Below are 22,719 nucleotides of genomic sequence, written 5' to 3'. Positions count from 1 at the left end.
ACCAGGATCAGTCCAGACAGCTGGGATGTACCCGAGCCGCCTGAACTGGGGTGGGACCCTGAGAGTCCCGCTCAAATCACGCTGCTCCCAAACGACTGAGCGGACGGACCACGGACATCCAACCGATAATGCCGGGAAAACGTATACCATGATTACCAAGTGGCCGCCCTGCAGATCTCTTGACTAGAGACCAATTGACGTTTTCCGCCCACGAAGTCGCCTGAGAACGCAAAGAATGAGCCGTAAGCCCATCTGGAACCGGTTTACCGCAACCAATATACGAGGACGCGATAGCGCCCTTCAACCAGCGGCGATAATAGACTTGGACACCTGAAGCCCCTTCTTGGGCCCATTCCACAAGACAAACAGGTGGTCTGACCTACTAAAGTCGTTGATAACCTCCAGATAACGCAGAAGGACCCGACGGACGTCCAAACGCCTCAGGTCTTTGCCTGGAGCCGACCGGAGCTCCTCTTCCGAGAAAGAGGGCAAATCAACCATCTGGTTAACATGGAACGAAGAAACCACCTTAGGTAAGAAGGAGGGTACGGTCTGTAAGGAGACTCCCGACGTGGAAACATGCTAGAATGGTGCTCTGCAGGAAAGAGCTTGCAGCTCAGAAACACGACAGACCGAGGAGATGGCCACTAGGAAAACCGTCTCGAGAGGTAGGTCCGTCAAGGAAGCCATCCTGATAGGCTCAAACGTGCCGCACACAGGCCACGGAGTACCAAGCTCAAGTTCCAGGAAGGACAAGGAACACGCACCAGAGGTCGCCAATTCCGACCACCTCTCAAAACAAAACCGCACAACAGCAGGGTGACTCGCAAGAGAAAACCCCTCGACCTTGCCTCTCAAGTAACCTAACGCCGCAACCTGAACTCTGAGCGAACTGTACGCCAACCCCTTCTGCAGGCCATCGTGCAGAAACGAAGGAATGTGACCCACAGACGAATGACGGGGCGCAACAGGTAGCGCAGCGCACCAAACGTGGAAATCTTCCAAAGACCTTCGCGCCTGAGGGAGAGTTGAAACAACCGCGTCTGAATAGCCTCTCTACCTCAACTGTTTCCGCTGATAAGCCAGGCCGCCAGCCAAAAGTGATCCGCCAGATCGAAAACACCGGGCCCTGACGGAGAAGATTTGGAAGATGCCCCAGCCGTAGTGGACTGTCGACCGGCCAGTTGACGAAACCGCAAACCACGGACGGCGCGGCCATTCCAGAGGTACAAGAATCACCAGGCCTTGGTGATACTCTATGCGCCGCAACACCTTTCCGACCAGAGGCCATGGAGGAAAACACGTAAAGAAGAAACTGACGGGGCCACGGAAGCACCAACGTGTCCACTCCTTCTGACCCGTGTTCCCGCCTTCGGCCGAAGAAACGCACCGCTTTCGCATTTAGTCTGGTCGCCATCAGATCCAAGCATGGGGTCCCCCAACGCTGGGCGATGAGGTGCATCGCCTCCGCCGACAGCTCCCATACTCCGGGATCTAGATGCCGACAACTGAGAGAATCCGCCTGCCCGTTGTCCACGCCGGCAATGTGAGTGGCCGCTATGCTCGACAAGTGCCGCCCCTGTCGATTTACTTACGCCACTGTAGTCGCATTGTCCACCAGAATCCGGACCGCTCGGTCGTGGACGATCGGGAGGAGGCGGCGTAAGGCCAGAAGCACCGCTCTGGTCTCCAGGCGATTGATGGACCAAGTGGACTGGAGCGCTGTCCACGCGCCCTGGACTGCTCGGGCCTGACAGAACGCCCCCCCCAGGCCGATAGGCTGGCATCCGTCGTCACCACAATCCAAGACGGAGGCTCCAGGTCCGCACCCTGCAGGAGAAGACCGGGAGTTAGCCACCTGGAAGGACTGGAGTGGGCCGGGTCCAGCCAGGGCAGTTCCAGGCCGTAAACCTCGGACCTGAGATCCCAACGAGAAAGCAATGCGGTTTGTAACGGCCGCATTTGCGCAAAAGTCCACTGCACTAACTCCGCAGTAGACTCCAAAGGACCAATGATCTTTAAATAATCCCAAGCCGTAGGAATGGGAAGGGCAATCAGGCGCCCCACCTGAGCCATGATTGAGCATGCGTTGATGTGGGAGAAACAACCTTGCCCTTTAGGGTATTGAAGCGAGCGTCCAAAAATTCCAACTGTTGGGTCGTCTCGAGTCAACTCGTCGCGAGGCTGACCACCCAACCCAACAACTGAAGTTGCCACACCACCAAGGAACCGCCCGATTGCAAGAGTCTCGCGACTTCGTCCGGAGGAAGCAATCGTCGAGATAGGGATGCACTAGAACCCCTTGCCGACTGAGAGAGGCCGCAACCTCTACGAGAACCTTGGTGAATACCTGAGGAGCGGTCGTCAGCCCGAATGGAAGGGCACAAAATTGGCCATGACGTCCCAACACCATGAACCACAAGTACCTCAGATGCCGCTCTCGGATACCGATGTGAAGATACGCCTCGGCCAGGGCCAAGAAGCCAAAAGTCTCCCCTGTAAACGGCCGCAATAACCGACCGTAGCGTTTCCATCCGAAAACGAGGCACGCGTAAGGCCTTGATCACCCCCTTTGAGATCCAAGATCGGTCTGAAGGTGCCCTCCTTCTTGGGAACCAGAAAGTATATGGAATACCGACCTGTCTTGATGTCGTCCGGTGGGACCGGGACCACTGAAGTACAGCTTGCTGCTTCTCCGGGGGCCCGCACAGCGATGTTATGAAGAGATCCCGGAGTGAACGTGCAAAATCCAACTCGTAACCTCGCCGAGTCACGTCTTGCACTCATAGATCCGAAGTTATTTGGACCCACTCCTCCCAAAGACGGGACAGCCGATCTCCGGTTAAAGGAACGGAGGAGCGGGACTGCGCGTCTTCAATGAGCGGGCTTGCCGGCAGAAATACTTGCGAGGCACCTCCCCGCGGAGGCCGCCTACCATGAAAGGAAGAAGACCAGGACTGGGACGTCGTGGGTTGCTGCATCTGGGGAAGAAATCACCCATACCCGTACGGAAACGCCGTTGACCCAGAAACCGAGCCCTGGTATTCCCAGAGGGCCGAAACCAATGGGGCTTGTCCTCGGGGAATTTGTAAACCTATTTATCTCCCAGGTCCTTAATAATCTGATCTAGTTCCTCACCGAATAACAACTTGCCCTTAAGAGGGGAAGGAGCCTAACCTGGCCTTGGAGGAGGCGTCTGCCGACCAACGACGGAGCCACAACAACTGCCGCACTGAAACTGTAGAGGACATAATTCTCGCTGAAGTGCGCAGCAATCATATAAAATATCCGCTGCGTATGCGACCGGCGCTTCAATACAATTTTGCCCGCTCCGCCACAGCCGGAGGGAGCTCCTGCGCGGTCAAGGCTGTTGGACCCAGCGCAGGATGGCCCTCTGGACGAGACTGCTGCACGCGGCTGCTCGTACCCCCAAGGCCGCCACGTCAAAAATGCGTTTCAATAAGGCCTCCAACCTAGGGTCCTGGAGATCCTGCAAGGCTATTCCCCCCGTAACCGGACTAGCCGTATGTTTGACCACAGCCGTGATCGCTGAATGCACCGCGGGCGTCTGGAACAGATCCAAATATACCGCGGGTCACGAATACAAATTTTTATTTTTATTTATTTATTTATTTTTTTTAATTTATGGCCCTGTTCATCCGCAGGGAAGCCTCCGGTAATTCCCATTCCCTAGAAAAAATTTAGAAAACCTTGGGATGTAAAGGGAAAATCGAGGGGCCCGAAGGCTGGCCATAGCAATATCCCCCGTGGAGGTAGCAACATTGGAAGGTGGAGCAGGCAGCTCCCGCCCTTGCAGGACATGGAGGATGAGGGACTTAACTCATCCTTCCCAAATAAATGTAGCACCTGGGGGCATCCCTTCTAAGACCTCTAGGTCGTCCGCTGCATGCAACTCTGGTGCCCCCCCTGGAGGGCCCGGAGCGGCTACTGAGTCCCCCGCACTCCCGGCCCCCCCCCTCGGGCGGGTGGCCTGCGTCTCTGTAGATCCCCGCCCCCAGCGGGGTCTCCTGTCCTGGGAGTCTTTGGGGGAGAGGGACCTGCTGCTTCCCCACCAGATTCTGCCTGCAGTAGAGCTTTGTGCTTTAGGAGCACACAGACAGACGAAAACGGCACCGACCTTTTTTTTTTTTTTTTTAATTCAACTTATGTGAGCCCGGGAGAAGGGGGGGCTCCGAAATCCCCCAAATCGCCCCATGGGCACGGGTTGAGGTCGGGAAGGGAAGGGGGAGGAGAGGTTTCCTCCTCTGCAGCCGAGTGATCCGCCTGCCTCGTGGCCAAGATGGCCGCCGCTCACCTCCCCGAAGGAGGAGGGGCCGGAGGATGGCTGCTCGGAGCTGTGCTAAGCCGCGACGTCGGGGGCAGAGAAGAATCGCTGCGGGCAGCGCTCGACCCCCGGGAAGGTCCCCCGCCCCCGGGAAGACAGTGGGAGCAGAGACCCTCCCGGGAGAGTCGCGCCCCCGCCCCCCACAGGCCGTGCAGGCCGAAGAACGCTGCATCGCAGCGGCAGAGGAGCTGCCAGAAAAGCGCGCCAAAAAAGAAGGTAAGTAAATTGTACCAGAGAACTGCGCCGGGTGACCCAGCCACCCCTTCCGACGTCCGTAGAGGCACTGGCAGGCCGGGGCTAAGCAACAAACCAGCTCACTGCCTGTCACCAACAGGCCTTAAATGGCTCAAACACTTTTTTGTCTTTTTTTTTTTTTTTTTTTTTTTTTTTTTCAGCTTTGCTCTCCACTTCTAAACCCCCTTCAGGGCTAGGACCCTGGAAAATGGGGGGAGGGTGACCGGCCCACCGGTAAACTCTCCCCCAGCCTCATGGACACTCTAAGCCGGGGAAAATAAGAGGGCAAGCCCTCTGTGCCTGCCACGCTCTAAGCTCCTGCGCTGCCAGGGAGAGAGAGAGAGAAACAGACAGTCTAACAAGAATAACACAACAAGAGAGAGAAGAAACCACTTGATCCGGTCCTAAGTATAACTAGCGTACTATAATAATTTGTTTCCCAGTACTGACAAACTGACCAGGCCAGGACCGCAGGTTATGCCTCTCAATCTGCTGGAGTCAGAGATAATACTGAGGGATCGCAGGTGGCACACCAGTATATCTAGGGGGTGCTTTCAGTTTTCTCTCTGACTCCATCTGCTGGACAGGAGGCATAACCCAGCTGTCTGGACTGATCCTGGTACGTACAGGGAACTTTACTTTCTCCATCAATAAGCAGGATAAATCGGCCACACAAGTGGGGCCTACCAAGCTCAAGATTGTCCAAGAGAAGAAAAGCAACCAATAAAAAGAAAAGGTTCCAAAATAATTTGTGGCAAATGGATGTTTTCATGATTGCAGTTATCCCACATTGAACAACCTGTAAAAACTATAGAGTATGGTGGGTGGAGTTAGGTTAAGAAATGAAATTCTTCAGTATTACTTGCCCAAAATTACTATCAGTTCTGGATGAAAATATAGACTGAGGGCCAGGTAGCTGTTCTGCATACATCCTCAAAAGGTGTTGAGCGGAAATATCCTTCTGTTGATGCTGTCACACGAACCTCATCAGCAAATACTCTGCCAGGTAGTTTTTTATGAGCTGATTTACAGCAAAATTTGATACAGTCTGCTATCCAATTAGCCAATGTTCTTTTAGCTACAGGTTTCCCATGTGACTCCCATCCTGCCTCAGTCTGTTATCACTTGGGTTTGAATCTGATGTGTATGGGTGCCCCCATCTTCATTGGAGACGTGGTACATCTGTTGGCGGATGGCCCTCCTTTGGGCCACCGTGGAGGGTGATTAGCACCAGAGTTGCCACCTTTTAAACTCATCATATGTTGATCTGGCCTGGTGAGGGGGGCAGGCATTGCATCCCTGTCTTGCCCGCCTTGATTATTAGCAGGTTACGGCAGTCAAAAAAGCAAACAGAATGTTGGGAATTATTAGAAAGGGAATGGTGAATAAAGCGGAAAATGTCATAATGCCTCTGTATCGCTCCATGGTGAGACCACACCTTGAATACTGTGTACAATTCTGGTCGCCGCATCTCAAAAAAGATATAATTGCGATGGAGAAGGTACAGAGAAGGGCTACCAAAATGATAAGGGGAATGGAACAGCTCCCCTATGAGGAAAGATTAAAGAGGTTAGGACTTTTCAGCTTGGAGAAGAGACGACTGAGGGGGGGATAGAAGAGACGGCTGAGGGGGGATATGATAGAGGTGTTTAAAATCATGAGAGGTCTGGAACGGGTAGATGTGACTCAGTTATTTACTCTTTCGGATAGTAGAAAGACTAGGGGGCACTCCATGAAGTTAGCATGAGGCACATTTAAAACTAATCGGAGAAAGTTCTTTTTTACTCAACGCACAATTAAACTCTGGAATTTGTTGCCAGCGAATGTGGTTAGTGCAGTTAGTATAGCTGTGTTTAAAAAAGGATTGGATAAGTTCTTGGAGGAGAAGTCCATTACCTGCTATTAAGTTCACTTAGAGAATAGCCACTGCCATTAGCAATGGTTACATGGAATAGACTTAGTTTTTGGGTACTTGCCAGGTTCTTATGGCCTGGATTGGCCACTGTTGGAAACAGGATGCTGGGCTTGATGGACCCTTGGTCTGACCCAGTATGGCATTTTCTTATGTTCTTATGTTCTTATAATCGCATGGCTGACGCCACTATCATTTTCCGACTGGTTGACACTTTCTGGCCCTGTCAGTAATCCAGCCACAGGCCATGGTCCCTGGATTTCAGTAGTCACATTTTGTTTTCCTTTATGCCGACTGTTGCCTGGGGCCGCCAAAGAAATTTGCCTGGGGCCGCATTCTAGGCAGGACATTTAAATCCGCTGCTGCCTACAGATCGCTGCATGATCAAGATAAGTGTCTTTTTTTTCTGTGGCTGAAAGGCTTTGTTTGTTAAGTGAAAATAAGAAAGTAAGAAAAAGAGTGTTGAAAAAGAATGAAAAATAGTTGAAACGAGTTGAAAAATATTGAATGGCATGTCTTAAATATTGAATGGCATGTTTCTCCTTTAAGAAGAACTTTAACAAGACAAACCCTATGATTATCTAAAATAAGGAAACAGTGAGCAGTTCACTTTACATCGGGACAAATTATCCTTAATAGTGAACGTTACTAAACACGTTTCAGTACGTGCATGTTGGTTCACATATGAGGGTTTGTCTAGGGCATAAGCTTCTCTGACACCTACCGCACTTTTTCTAAAATCAGCATCCTTGTGTTGACAGTCTATGCTTCCTTTTTCTATCCACCAATTGTGCATGTCTGCTGACATGTCATCCGTCCACAAACCAAGATCATTACAGTACAGCGTACTTTGCTTTTTTTTCTTCTCCCTGCTTAATTCCACCAGTGTTGGTATCAGTTTCAGGTTTCACTGCAGGCTCAGGGACACCGGTTTCCATTTCACTTCTTACAGAATCTGCCTCTTTCAGACACAGACTGCTGTGTACGAAACCTATCAGTTAATTTTGATATCTCTTACATGAGTTTTGTGCTCTGGCAGCCCTTTTCTGTACTGCCTTCTGTTTATGAAAACCAGATTGAAGCTGACAAGGAATATGTTGCTTGTTCATCTTTACCTCGTTCGAGCTCTGGAGTGGTACGTCACCAAAATGCTGATAGTGCGTTGATTGGCTCAATCCAGAATTTAAATAATTCCACGCATCACGTCGCTGGCCCTTCACTTATAAACAATTTACATCTACAACTATCTAACAAACACCAATAAGTTTCAGAAGGAACTATGCGTTCAGAACCAAAACACTGATTTACGCCATCAGATACGCAGTGACGTAGTCAAGGAAGTATTGTAATTTGTAAGTAGAAGTTCATATTTATTTCTGTTGCAGAATTTCTTTTAGATTTCACAAGTTTCAGTTATATACAGCACATATACAATTTTTCCACTTCTCATCAATTGCAGACCCAGGTGCAACCCCCTTAATGTGGCACTGTCAGAGAGTCATGTTGCCTTTCTCCCTCTTGAGGTTTTGGAGAGCTCTGGCAATTAGAGGGATTAGTGGATAGGCAAACAACAGCCCCTCTTTCCAGTGAACATGTTTGCCACCCATCCCAAACAGTGGCAAACAGTTCTAGCCTTGGGGTTTCCCACACCTGGAAGGGCCTTCTTGCTACTGTTTGGTCTAGAGACTATTTGTTCGGATCTAGAACTCAGCTAAGCCTATCTGCTAAAAACCTGTCTTCCCCTGGCAGGTGACTTTTTCCTTTCTCAGATGACAAAATGGAGCCCCGATGCATAAAACGTATGTCAAAGTTTCTAGAAATTTGACTAGGCATACTGAGCATGCTCAACATGCCCTATACCATTCATCCATGCAGGGTCCCTCTCCAGTCTCTCTTTTTCCTCACGGTGTGAGTGAGCTCTCTTTTGGATGTTTTTGGCCTTGTGGAAAAATTTCCTTTTCTTGGGGTTTTTACAGGTTTTTTCGTGTTATTCTGTCAATAGGGTCCCTCTTGGTGCTTTCCCTTAGTGTCAGGGTTTTCGGCAATTCTGGTAAGTTTCCTTTCGCGGTCGAGTCCCCATGGTGGCAGTACCTCAGTGCCCGCCAGCCAGCGACGCCCACCGTCACTCAGTTTGTGTCCCTTATGTTTCATTCAACATGGCCATGGTCTGGTTTTCGGCAATGCACCCCGGAGCTCAAGGACCATGTCCATCACTGATCCGCATGAGATGTGTCTCCTCTGCCTGGGGGGATCGCATGAAGATCCGGTTTTGCTGCTTATGCGCCCAGATGACCCCCAAAACAATGTCAGCTTTGATTTGACAAGATGAAACAGCTCTTCGGGTCAAAGACATCCGAGCCATCAGCATCAAAGGACCAGGGAGCCATTCTAATAAACACTGAGCCATTGACGTTGGCAGGACCGCCTGTGCCATTGGCAGATGGGGCGCCGGAGACCAACCACCGATCTACTCCAAGCCGAGGACGTCAGATTCATCGCCATCAGGAAAGGACCCGGCCGAGCATTGAGGGAAGCCGAAGAAACATCAGCACATGTCCCCGTCTATGCACGGTGCTGGTCATAGGGATGCACTGGCTCATGCCACAATGCACCTGAGCGATCCCGTGGCGAGGAGTGCCAGTTCTGCATCATGCCGGGGGTCTCCACCGGTCCTGATGCCAGCCACGGATCCACCTCACGGGTCCAAAGAAGATCTGGTCACCCCTCCTTCCTCCTAGTTGGTGTTGGTATTGGTATTGCCAATGTTTGAGGAGGAGCTGGAGCGCCGAGTCTAGGTGGCGGTAGAGTTGGCGCTGCAGGACTTCGGTCCTGTGGCACCGGGCCCAGTGCTGCCCGTCCTCATACCGCTAATGGAGGAGCTCAACATGCTCATCAGTGCGTTACCGACCCAGCTGGCGTCAGTTCTTGAGAAAGCGCTGGTGCCCGGTGGAACAGCAAGGCGTCACCCTACCGATACGGTGGTAGTTGCCAGTTCCTTCGAGGAGGAAGCTCCATCTGGGCTGGCAGAGACACTAAGGCCTGTAGTCCCCTGACCAGTTTTACCAGTGTCTATACCTCTGGATGAAGGCCGATCACAGAGGGTCCCCCATTCCCTATAGCTTACAGTATGAGGAACCCTATGACCCCTGGGGGAATGATGGTTCAGAGTCCTCCTCCAAGAGTTCTGAAGGTCTCTCAACGGACCCTTCTCCTCCAGAGTAGCGAAGGAAGTCTCCACCTGAGGACTTGATCTTCTCAGGGTTTGTGAAGTTGATGGCAGAAGCCATCCCGTTTCATTTGTTAACGGAAGAGGATGCGAGGCACAAAATGCTTGCGATCCTCCAGTTTGTGAAACATCCTAAAGAGATCATGGCAGTCCCAGTGTATGAGATCCTGAAGGAGCTGCTGCTGAGGATATGGGAATATCCCCTCACAGTGCCTCCTGTTAATAAGATGGTGGACAGAGTTTACCTGGTCCAGAAGGTTGCCAGATTCGATAAGCGTCAGCTGCCCCACCAGTCGGTGGTGGTTGAATCCGCCCATGAGGGCCAAGCATTCTTAGACTCATTCCTCGGTGCCCCTGGGGGAAAGACCACAGAACAATGGACGCTCTTGGGAGGAAGGCGTTTCAAGGCGCAAAGCTCATTGCTCGCATTGCTGCCTATCAGCTCTACATGAGCCAGTACTCACGGCACATCTGGAAGCAGGTGCAGGAGGTGGCCATGCAGCTCCTTCAACAGCAGCAGGACGTCCTTATGTTGCTGGTGCTTAAGGCCCTGGAGTGTGGAAAACCAGAGGTCCGAGCAACCTACAATGTTTTTGAAAAGGCATAGAGAGTCTCTGCAGCAGGAATTGGCGCCTACAGAATGGCATGGCTGCGGACCTCGGATCTCCGACTAGAGGTACAGGAATGACTTGCCAACATGCCATGTACTGGGGAGAATCTCTTTGGAGACAGGGTGAGGGACACTGTGGCCCAACTTCAGGACTATCATGAAACCCTCCAATAATTCTCTACCAGCACTCTGGACCCATCCTCCTCTTCTACAGGCCAGTGAGACAGAGACAGAGGAAGTCTTTCTTTTGCCAGAGGAAGTACTATCTCCCTCCCCCTCGAGCCCGTTAACACCATCATGGCTTCCGCAGCCATCCCAGGCAACAGAGCCCCCAAGTCCCAGCCGGTGCCTCAGTCAACTCCAGGGATGGTGTTTGGGTTGAAGGGAGTGTAGGCCAGTTGCCGGTACCTAGGATAGTGGATCCTCTGGTTGGGGGCAGGCTGCGATTCTTTGTGAAGCAGTGGCCTAGTGGGTTCTTTCCATCGTCTGTCAACGGTGTCTACTGAACTTATTGGATGTCCTGCCAAATTGCCCTCCATGCCTGTTTTGGGGGCCAGAAGGATATTATGAGGACTGCTAGCGCTGCTCTCCTCCCTCTTAATGGCCAGGGCAGTCGATAACATACCACTAGGACAAAGAGGACATGGATTCTACTTCAAGTACTTCCTGATTCCAAAGAGAACAGGACGACTCCATCCTATCCTAGACCTAAAGGCCTTGAACACGTTTCTAAAAAAAGAAAAATTCAAGATGGTTTCCGTGGGCACCTTGATCCCCTTTTACGAAAAGGAGACTGGCTATGCTCCCTCGATCTAAAGGACATGTACACTCACTTCGAGATCTTACCCAATCAGAGGAAATATCTCCAATTTGTGGTGGGAAAACAGCACTTTCAGAACGGGGTGTTGTCGTTAGGCCCAGCATCAGTCCCACGAGTCTTCACAAAATGTCTGGCCGAGGTGGTGGCGCACCTCCGCAGGCCGGGAGTGCATGTTTTCTCTTATCTGGATGATTGATTGGTAGAGAGCACATCTCAGGCAGGGGCAGCCAGGTCTATGTGCTTGACCATCCAAGTGTTGGAGTTACTAGGATTCATTCTCAACTACAGGTTTCATCTTAACCAGTCAATCATCCTGTCAATATTCTTTCCCAGGCCTCATTCACACCAAGGCAAACGAGCACTGCACAGATAGCCTTCTACCTGGAGTGGATAGAAGCTCATAGATAGCCCACCCATCTTTTTATTTCTTTTGATAGGAATAGGATGGGCGTTTCCATTGCTAAACAGATACTAACCAATTGGCTAGCACAGGGGTCAGGAACCTTTTTGGCTGAGAGAGCCATAAACGCCACATATTTTAAAATGTAATTCCATGAGAGCCATACAATATGTTTAAAACTAAATACAAGTAAATGTGTGCATTTTATGTAAGATCACACTTTTAAAGTACAATAAGTCTCTGAAAATATTACACCAGGCCTTAAGACACCAATACATCTCCTATTAGGAAAACGGACCAAGTCAGGCTGCTATAGAGTCCTACACAGAAACTACACGCCAGCAGAAAACCTCACCTGAATCACGTGCTGTCCCTCACCTAACATAGAATAAAGAGACCAAAACGCATAACAAGAAGCATGCAGACAAAAACTGAATTGGAAACTGCAACAAGCCAGAGTCTCTGTATGCAGTGTAACAAAGGAAAAAAGAAACATCACACATCCTTATAAAACAAATCAAGAAATATAAAATCATCAGCAGTAAAACTGTACTAACAAAAAGAACATATTTAGAAACAGCTGATGAGTGGAATATCCAATAATTAAAAACTCATATAAAACATTTCCAGATACCAACAAAATATTTCAAAATAGCAGACACAAAGATCCAGTAATGAAAAATAATAAGGATACAAAAATTTTTTTGCTCTGCATACCTGGGAACGTTTGATATCCAGGTGTCCTGAGATTGTTCTGAATTAGCAGGAGGTGGGGTGGTTTGCTTGGAACTTTCTCCTCTCTGTCACATACCAGCGCTCTCTCTCACACTGGCTCTCAATGACACACCTACACACACATGCTCTCAGTCACTCACATATACACATGTTTTTTCTCTCTCACTTATATAGGCTCTTAATTACACATTTACACACATGCTGTCTATCTTTTCACGCTTACACACACACAGGCTTTCAATCACATAAATACATGCTGTCTTTTTCTCTCACACACAGACTCTCATTCACATGCTTACAAACATGTCCTCTCTTTCTCTCATTTACACACAGGCTCTCAATCACATACTCACATGCTCCCTCACCTAAATCAGCTCTCAATCACACACAGACACACATGGTCTCTCTCTCTCATTTAAACACAGGCTCTCAATCACATACTCACATGCTCCATCACCTAAACCAGCTGTCAATCAGACACAGACACACATGATCTCTCTCTTACTTATACACACAGGCTCTTAATCATACATACACATGATTTCTCTCACACACAAAGGATCTCAATCATACACACATACTCTTTCAAACAAACAGGTTTTCAATTACAAACTTACACATACAGGTTCCCAATGGTAAACTTACATTCATGCTCTCTCTCTCACAGGCAGGATCTCAATCACAGACATACTCTCTTTCACATATACAGGCTCTCAATCATTCACATACATGCAATCTCTCACTCACACACACAGGATCTCAAACACACATGCTTGCTCGCTCATTCACTCTCTCTCCCCCCCCCCCCCCCCCCCCGGGAACTCGCGGCAGCAGCAGCCACCTCCCAACGCTAACCTCCTTCATTTTCAGCCCTCGCGGAGGCGAAGGCGGAGTCCCATCGGCCGCGGTGGAAGATTTTCATTTTCCTCCGAGCCGCGCTGCAGTCTTCTTCCCGCGCAGGCACCCGATGCTCTCCACTTCCTCTTCCGGGCCGCGGGAAGAAGAGAGCACCGGCGTGCTCTCTTCTTCCCGCGGCCCGGAAGAGGAAGTGGAGAGCATCGGGTGCCTGCGCGGGAAGACCCGCGCAGGCACCCGATGACTCCAGCGCTGGCACCCGATGACTCCCGCGCAGGCACCCGGATGACTCCAGTCGGCGTGCTCTCTTCTCCTCCCCCCCGCGGCCCGGAAGAGGAAGTGGTGAGCATCGGGTGCCTGCGCGGAAGAAGAGACCACGCTAGTGTGGTCTCTTCTTCCCGCGCAGGCACCCGATGCTCTCCACTTCCTCTTCCGGGCCGCGGGGGGGGGAGGAGAAGAGAGCACGCCGGTGCCGCTGACTCCAGCTGTCCTGCCGCGTTCCGCCCGGGCTGACAGCATTTTAAGCCCGGGCGGCGGAGGACCGGGGAGCAGCTGGGTCAGCGGGGAACCGCGAAGTATGGCGACACGTGTCTGCGAGCCAGATGCAGCCCTCAAAAGAGCCATATCTGGCTCGCGAGCCATGGGTTCCCGACCCCTGGGCTAGCAGATTACTTCTGTTATGCCCAGACGAGACTACAACTTGGGGGTCATGTCAAGGCTTATTCTGTCAGAGCCATGGCTGAGTCGGTGGCCCACTTGTGAGCAGTTACCATGGAGGAGATCTGCAAGGATGTGACATGGAGCTCTCTCTCTCTACACATTCACATCACACTATTGTCTGGATAGGGATGGCCGACGTGATAGTAGGTTCGGCCAGTCTGTCCTTTGGAAACCATTTGAGATGTAGAACCCAATTCTCCCCACCTAGGACCTGTTTGGGTTCAGGCTGTTTCCCCCTCTGTTACCAACAGCACCCTTGTTTTTGTGCTCGTTGGTACCTGGTTTGGGTGTCTGTTGGTCCCCTTTGGTGTTGGGGAACAGCCTGTAGCAAGGGATTCACTCATGTGTGAGGACTACCATCCTGTCATTGGAGAAAGCAGAGTTGCTTATCTGTAACAGGTGTTCTCTGAGGACAGCAGGATGTTAGTCCTCCCGAAATCTGCCAGCCACCCTGCGCAGTTGAGTTTCTCCTAATTTTTGTTTTAATTATAATTCTATGTTCCAACATTGGAGAGCGACACTGTGAGACACATGGTATAGGGCATGCTCAGTGTGTCTAGTCAAAATTCTAGACCATTTGACATAAGTTTTCCGCATCAAAGCTACATCTGATGTCACCCATATGTGAGGACTAACATACTGCTGTCCTCTGAGGACACTTGTTACAGGTAAGCAACTCTGCTTTATTTACTTGATTAACCACCATTCTAAAACAATATAATCATAATCACTGCTATTAGGAACATCTTGTCTTATGTTAAGTACCATTTTCTCAATGTCTCTTTGCAAAGGCTCAGGGAGCCTTTTGCCCCTTTTTGTTGATGTAAAAACATCACAACCTGATTGTCAGCATTTGAGCTCTTGCCCTGAAGTAGAGCTGTGAAGACTGACTGCTTGATAGCTTAGAGTTCCAGTCTGCTGGAACCTGCGATATTTTCTGTGATTTGGGTAACTGTGTACACATCTTTCAAATCTAAAGGGCATAGTTAAAGCCAGTTTATTTTCTAGAGAAGAGGCAAAATAGTTCCCAGGGAATTCAGTTTGAACTTTTCCTTTTATAAGAATTTGAGGTCAATGAGGTCCACAATTGGTCTGAAATCCTGATTTCTTGCAGAAGCACTTGGAGTAGAATCCCTTGTTAAGTTTTTATATAAGTACATCCCCTGTCAGATACATTTCTTTTTCCAGTAAGCTATGGCAATGAGAGTTGGAGACCACATTCTCTAGTGGTTGGAGAGATGGAAATGAAAAAGTGCAGGTGATATCCCTGGGAAATGACTTTTAGCATCCACAAATCTGAAATTACCATGGATCAATGTTTTTTTAAGACATTGTAACAACCCCCCACTGGCAAATGTGATGAAAGTAGGTTTGTATAACTGACCATGTTTGTCAGGGAGATGAAAAAGTTTGGGCACATTTAGGTTAAACTGCAGGTTGTAGCATTTGCAATCTTATCCCTTTGCTGAGAGCTCGGAGGCTGTTGCTGCTTTTATCTGGAATATTGGGGGTATCACTTTTTCTGATAATAGTATTGTTTCTAGAAACGCAAAGCGGTTTCTTGGTGACCTGATGCCATTGTCAACAAAGTTGAAAGGTGACACAGTGATCTTTTACAAGTATTTCTTTTACTTTTTTATCAAACATGTTTGTCAGTTGTGAACATTCATGCATTCCGAAGGTTTTCAGTCAAGCCAGATGCCCCAAAGGCTATAAAAGAGGAACATGATGTTTTATTGTTCCAATTAACAAGCGTTCAATTTTATAAAATGGGTAAAGTATGCGTTTTCCTACATTACAAATTTACAGACACATGGAAACATATGCATGTACTTATGGAGCAGAAATACACAGCATTTTATAAACTGTAGGACTCCCTCCACACAGTTTATATAATAATAGCAGAAATCTCCATAGGCCCCCATTACACTCACAAATGGTACATCATTTGCACTTTTGAAAGATGAACTCCCTAACTGCAGTGTATGCTGAATAAACAGAAAACAGAATATCATATGCCAGACAGAACTGATTCTAGTGCCTTAGAGAACAAATGTCTATACTTTTTGGTACCCACCTGAAAATAAGTAATTTCTGGTGTACTTTCTGTAGAAACTTCTGTAATGACTGACAAAGATTTCAAGTCACTAGATAAGCATAACCCGAGGCAAGACCCAAATACCTGAAAGATAACAGTCACACAGTTAGCTAGGCTGAAAAAAATAAAGAGAACCATGGCATCTAATTTCCACCTGTCTAAAAGCTCTCTGTGTAGTAACACAAGGAAAGATGAAAAACACTGTATATGCAGCTAGTTCTACAAGTGGAGAGGAAAAAGTCCTTAATGATACCCAAAATTCAATAAGTATCTTACATCCCTGATTCTAGGCACACCATACCCACAATCCTCTTTCATTCTAAAGCAATTTCTACAGTTGTCTGGAGTAAGGTCAATCTTGTCAGAATGTTCCATGATTTCACCTCACTTGAGTTATGAACCCCTTCCTCTGAAGAAAGGAAAACTATTTCTCCTTAAACTTTAAAATGAAAGCCCCTGTAGGGTCCATTGATAGATTTGTAGAAAATAATTAAATCCCACTACTATGGTCCTTTTCATTCACAGAAAATATCCTAAATAGGCAGATTTTTCAGCATATGTAAGTCCTTCTATTCTCTCTCTTTTTTTTTTTTTTAGTGTAGTGGTCCTTATTGGTACATACGCTTATCTTTATGAGGACCATTTCTTAATATTGCACTTTTATTCTAAGCATGGCTTAAAAAAGGGCTTAGAATAAAAGGAACTTGGAGGTTAGCATAAGAACATGCCATACTGGGTCAGACCAAGGGTCCATCAAGCCCAGCATCCTGTTTCCAACAGTGGCCAATCCAGGCTACAAATACCTGGCAAGTACCCAAAAACTAAGTCTATCCCATGCTACTGATGCTAGTAATAGCAGTGGCTATTTTCTAAGTTAACTTGATTAATAGCAGGTAATGGACTTCTCCTCCAAGAACTCATCCAATCCTCTTTTAAACACAGCTATACTAACTGCACTAACTACATCCTCTGGCAACAAATTCCAGAGTTTGTGCGTTGAGTGAAAAAGAACTTTCTCTGATTAGTTTTAAATGTGCTACACACTAACTTCATGGAGTTCCCCCCCCCGCCCCCCCAGTCCTTCTATTATCTAAAAGAGTAAATAACCAATTCACATTTATGTAAGTCAACAAGTAACACATATGCTTAAAGCAGATCATTTCAAACTTTTGTCTGCCAGGAAGATATGGAAAACATGAGGAGGGAGCAAGTGAAACTCAAGGAATGGTCTAAGGTCTGGCAGCTAATATTTAATGCTAAAAAATGCAGTTTAATGCATTTAGCTTGTAAAAACCCAAGGAAAAGGCCTTGGAACTTCTAAGTACAAAGGAAGAGTGGGATCTGGGGGTAATTGTATCTGATGATCTTAAGGTGTCCAAACAGGTGAATAAAGTGATGATAAAAGCCAGAATGAGGCTTGGCTGCTTAGGGAGAGGAATAGTCAGCAGAAAAAGGGAGGTGATATTGCCCCTGTATAGGTCCCTGGTGAGACCTCATTTGGAATACTGTGTACAGTTCTGGAGACCGCACCTTCAAAAGGATATAAACTGGTTGGCATGGGTCCAGAGGGTGGCTACTAAAATGGTCCATGGTCTTCATTCTAAAGCATATGAGGATAAATAAACATTTAAACATGTATACCTTAAAGGAAAGGCGAGATAGGGAAGATATGACAGATATTTAAATATCTCAAAGACTTCCATGCACAGGAGGCAAGCCTCTCAACAGAAAGGAGGCTCTAGAACAGTGATGGCCAACCTTTTGAGCTCAGTGTGTCAAAATTCATAAAAAACCCGAGCATAACTCGGGTGGTGTGTCACTTCTAGAAAAATCCATAATTCTGTGATATTTGTAGCTCTAATTAATAACAAAGTTAATTTTAATATATGTACTGTATTTATTAATAAAGCAAAAACAAATAATTCTTTACCTTACCTGCTTAGTGACTTTTTTGTTGCTGAATTTCATTGGCTAATTCTTCAATTGAAGGTTGGTATTTCGTACACTTCAAGCCCAAGCAAGAATTACAAACTTCATCTGTCAGTCTGTTTCTTTTATTGGCTCCCATTCATTTTCACACCACTCCCTCCCCATCCCCCAGGCATGCACACATTCATTCTCACACACATACACCCCCAGGCAGAGTCCCATTCATACACATGCACACACTAAATGCAGACCCCCCTCTCTTTTGCCAGCAACCTCGGAACCTCTCTCATTCCTCTGCTACCACTGTCACTGCTGCCACATGGCTATTGGGGAGGTGCTGATTGCTGCTACTGACACTGAAGTCCATTCTGCCTCTGCAGGCCCTGTGGGCTTCCACTTTCTCCATGCTGATCTCGTACATTGTGAGATCCGTAGAGAAAGTGCTATTCTTGCACATTCCCAAAGATTACATGTGCCAATCACTAAAAAGTAATCTATATTTTTTTTTTGCCTTTGCTGTCTGATCTTAGTTTTCTAATTGGTTGGTCACAGGCTTTTTTTTTTTCCACCTTCCCTTTCTTATATTTTTTTTTGCCAATTCCTTTTATATTGTGTTTTTTTTCTGTTTCTTTTCTCTCCATCTTCTTCCCTCAAATACACAGTCAGGTTCTCATTCTCACATGCATTTCTCTCTCTCACACACACACACACAGGCTCTCACTGTCATATGCTCTCTCATACAATCATTCATACACACAATCTCTCACTGGCACATGCTGTCTGACTTACACACCCAGGCTCTCTCTCACTCACACATGCTCAAGCACAGGCTCTCACTCTCACATGCTCTCTCTCTCATGCAATCATTCATACACACACTCTCTCACTGGCACATGCTGTCTGACTCTCACACACAGGCTCTCGCTCTCTCTCTCCCACATGCTGTCTTGCTCAAGCACATGCTGTCTCTGCAAACATTCAGGTCCTCACTCTCAAACACAATCTCTCAACTCATCTCATACACGCACGCATGCACACACACACACACACACACACACACACACACTCTACAGACCCTCAGCCTCTCTCTCACCTCTGGGCCTCCTCTTCGCGGGTCGCCCCAGGATGGGCCCTGCAGCGGCCCTGATACTGGGCCTCTTCCTCTTCTCGGGCCACTGCGTGTCATAGGTTAGACATCACTGCTCTAGAACAAGGAGTCATGGGATGAGGGTGAAAGGGGTAAATTCAAGAGTAATCTTAGGAAATATTTTTTACAGCAAGGACAGTGGATGCATGGAACAGCCTCCCAGTGTAAATGGCAGAGACAAAAATGGTATTTGAAAATCAAGAAAGCATGGGGTAAGTACAGGAATCTCCAAGGGAGTGATGGGAATTGTAAAGCTAAATTAGTTGGGTGATGCACAGACTAGATGGCAGAAAAAGACCATATGGCCTATCATGTTACTTAGACAAAGTACGCTTTGTGACTGCTATGCAAAGTCTGTTAGGATTATAGGATATGAAGAGCTGCAAAGTTTGGTGATATGGCTGCATTCTCTTCTTGTAATAGGCTATGGCTCTTCTGCAATCCTAAATCTGAAGAATTTTCTCTCCATCATGTGCATGTGGCTTCAGAAAGAAGGTAGGCGACTTGATTGTTGGTTTGTATCAGAATGCTCTTCCTCAGAGAAGATGCGTGAAAGTCAATACAGTGTATCTGATTGCTCTCCGTTTCAATAAATTTATCTGAAAGTGATTTTCCTCAAGAGACCAAGTTCCATGGGTTCGAAGGAGGCTGTGTGGGCACCCCATCCTTTTGTGGAGGTGTCCATTGTTAAGTTGCTTGGCATGGAAGAGGTTGAAACAGAGCTCCTTCTCGAACGTGGGGTTCAACCATCAGCATAATTCTTATTCTATGTCCTTGGATACTTAACTGTTAACAACAGTACAAGTTAGCTGGTCCACTGACCGCACAGACTAATGCAGATGACGAAAATGGAGGCAGATAAATGGAACTACATGAACAGCTGCCACCATATGGCCTAACATAACAAGTATCACTCTGGCTGTTAAGTGCTGCGAGGTGAGTAGTTTAAGAGTGAGCGATCTCATAGTGTTCGCTCATTATGACTGTATAAAAGCTCTCTTCTGCAGGGAATCTATCCATGCCCCGATGAACTGTATTCTCTAGGTCAAATACTAGGTGCAACTTCTTGAAATTCACTAGAAATTCCAAGGTTCGCAGGAGATGCACTGCCTTTTGCAGTGACAGTAACACTTCCTGCCAGGAGTTGGCTGTAACTAGACAATCATCCAAGCATGGGAAGATTTGAATTTCCTGATGCTGTAGGTGTACTGTTACCGGTACCACCACAAGGCATTTAGTGAAACCTTTGAAGCTGACAGACTAAAGGGAGGTAGCGCCAGTGAGAAGGATGGATGAGTATATGAGCATATGCAATCTTCAGGCTGAGAACGCACATACATTCCCCCTTTCTGGATTTAGGAAAGAATCATGCTGAGGGAATTCAGTTTGAATTTCTTTCAGAATAGATGCTTATTCAGTTTTCTCTGATCCAGAATAGGACTCAATCCTCCTGATTGTTTGGGTCTGGATCTATTGCCCGTTGCTGAAGAAGAGATTCCACTTCAGTTGGAGCGGTGTGAGTTTAGATGGATATGGACTGAGGGTTGAACAATGAGGGAGATAGCCAGGAGAAATGCAAACAGTACCCAAATTCCACAATCTTGAGGACCCAGAGGTCCTTTGTTATCTAGCGCCACTCTTGCAGGTAGGACTGGATTCTACCTCCCACTGGAGAATGTGATTGATGAGAATTCAGAAGGATGAAAAACTATGCCCAGGTTTTCGCTGGGCCTGTTGTACTCTCTTAGACTGACGGCGTTCCTGTTGACGAGGTGTAGCCGGAAGTAGTAGTTATGGAGACAGAAGTGGTGGGAGCTAAAGTGCAACCTCTTATAAGAGAAGGAGCATATTAAAGACGACTGACTGGGTCCTGTGGAGTGTGATTGGACCACCACATTTTGTTCTGCTGAGCAACTGTTTCTCTGAGCTTGTCTCCAAAGCGGTGCTCTCCAGACAAGGTACATATGACAATTTTGCATGAACATTAACATGAATGCTGCCTGCTCTCAACCAGGCCATACATCAAGACCCTATAGAGGTAGATTAGGTATGTGCTATGCAAAATTATTCATAAACGGAGCAAAGATACTGCTGTATGCACGCTTCCACATCTAGAAAAGATTAAGGATAATAATTTCCTCTTTCACTGGGTTGAAGCTTTGTATGCAATCATGCAGATATAAAATTGGTAGATAGAGATACGAGCAGTTAGCCTTGAGCTCTGAAAAACTTTCTTACCAAAGCTGTCAAGAAGCCTAGAGGTCTTTTCCTGGAGGCGAATTAGAATATATTCTTGTCTTCCACAACGACAGAGTGATGAGGTAACTGTACCAGTCCAAACTATGGTGACTTGAACTTTGTACTTGAGATCCAACTTCCTAACTCTCAGAAGGCAGATTAGAGGAGTTTCCCACATTCTCATTTGTAATTAAGAATGTTGTGAACTGGAAGAGCTGCTGGTTATGGCATTTCCAGGATTTGTAGAAGGATCTTTATCTTTACATACATTAATCTGAGTGTGCTGCCCATCTTTTTTATAAATTTAGAAGAAATTAGGTCTTCCAGGGAATAGGCATGCTCTGGAGGATCCAGAAGTGGGTCAGAAGGTATTTCTATCGAACCTTCTCCCAGCCCCAAGGGCATAAGCAAACTAATCCAGGCCCCCCTATGATGAAAAGGGTGAATTGGGAAGTTCTCCTGGCTGTGTCTGAGGGGAGAAACCTTGGTTAATCATCTCTGAACGACATGATGCCGCTGCAACCAAGTAGGATGATAAAGAACTTAACTGGGATTTCCTCCTGTAGGAGATTCGTAGAAGTGCTAGAGAGGAGAAAATGGAAAGTACTTCAAGTTTCTTTAGTCAAAGAGGTAAAGGAAAATTGGTTCTTACCTAATTTTCGTTTCTGTAATGCCACAGATTAGTCCAGACAAGTGGGTTTTGCATCCCTACCAGCAGATGGAGGCAGAGAACAAAAATTTTGAGGCATTGCTACATAACCAAGAGTGCCTCAATATTGACCTGTACCCAAACCTTCTCCTTACTAGGGTGAACCGGAAATGTAGGGTTGGAAACCCCTGACTTGGAAAACACACTGCTTAACACAGAAAAAAAACCCCACACTGACAACCACTGAATATGAAAATTCTCAATACTTAAACAAGTTGTAGCACCTCTTGTATACAGTGAATACCATAACCAGGAAATTCAGTCTTTTGGCAGCAAGAACGGGATGGGTCTCTGCACTGCTCTGTGGCATTACAGGAACGAAAATTAGCAGGTAAGAACCAATTTTCCTTTCCTGTTCATACCCAGATCAGTCCAGACAAGTGGGATGTACCAAAGCACCCCTACACTGGGCGGGAACCCAAAAGACCAGCTGTTAGCACACTTTCACCAAAGGATGCCTCTTCTTGCGCCCAAACATCTAATCTGTAATGCTTGATGAAAGTATGAAGCGAGGACCACACCATGGCTCTACAAATCTCCTGAGGAGACACCAAATGACATTCCGCCCAAGTGGCTGCCTGCGCTCTAGCTGAATGCGCCTTGAGGCCCGTCGGAATCTCACGACCCTTACACAAATATAAGCCGAACAAATGGCCTCCTTCAGTCATCTCGAAATGGTAGCCTTAGAGGCTTCTCTCTCCCTTCTTAGTTCCACCCAACAAGGCAAAGAGATGATCCGAA

General features: G+C 47.4%; 1 protein-coding gene across 5 annotated transcripts in view; it reads right to left on the bottom strand.

The window, feature by feature from the left end:
* The window catches only part of ANAPC4 (anaphase promoting complex subunit 4), a 221,010-nt gene that overhangs the window by 154,005 nt on the left and 44,286 nt on the right, over positions 1 to 22,719 (bottom strand). For all 5 annotated transcript variants that reach the window (XM_029589903.1, XM_029589893.1, XM_029589913.1 and 2 more), the window contains exon 9: positions 15,935 to 16,039. In XM_029589903.1, the coding sequence (XP_029445763.1) occupies positions 15,935 to 16,039 (105 nt within the window). The remainder of the gene's footprint in view (positions 1 to 15,934; positions 16,040 to 22,719) is intronic.

The sequence above is a fragment of the Rhinatrema bivittatum genome, chromosome 1, assembly GCF_901001135.1.
Source record: "Rhinatrema bivittatum chromosome 1, aRhiBiv1.1, whole genome shotgun sequence".
Classification (NCBI taxonomy): domain Eukaryota; kingdom Metazoa; phylum Chordata; class Amphibia; order Gymnophiona; family Rhinatrematidae; genus Rhinatrema; species Rhinatrema bivittatum.
Note: the sequence above shows the minus strand (reverse complement) of the source record. Positions and strands in the feature narration are given on the sequence as shown.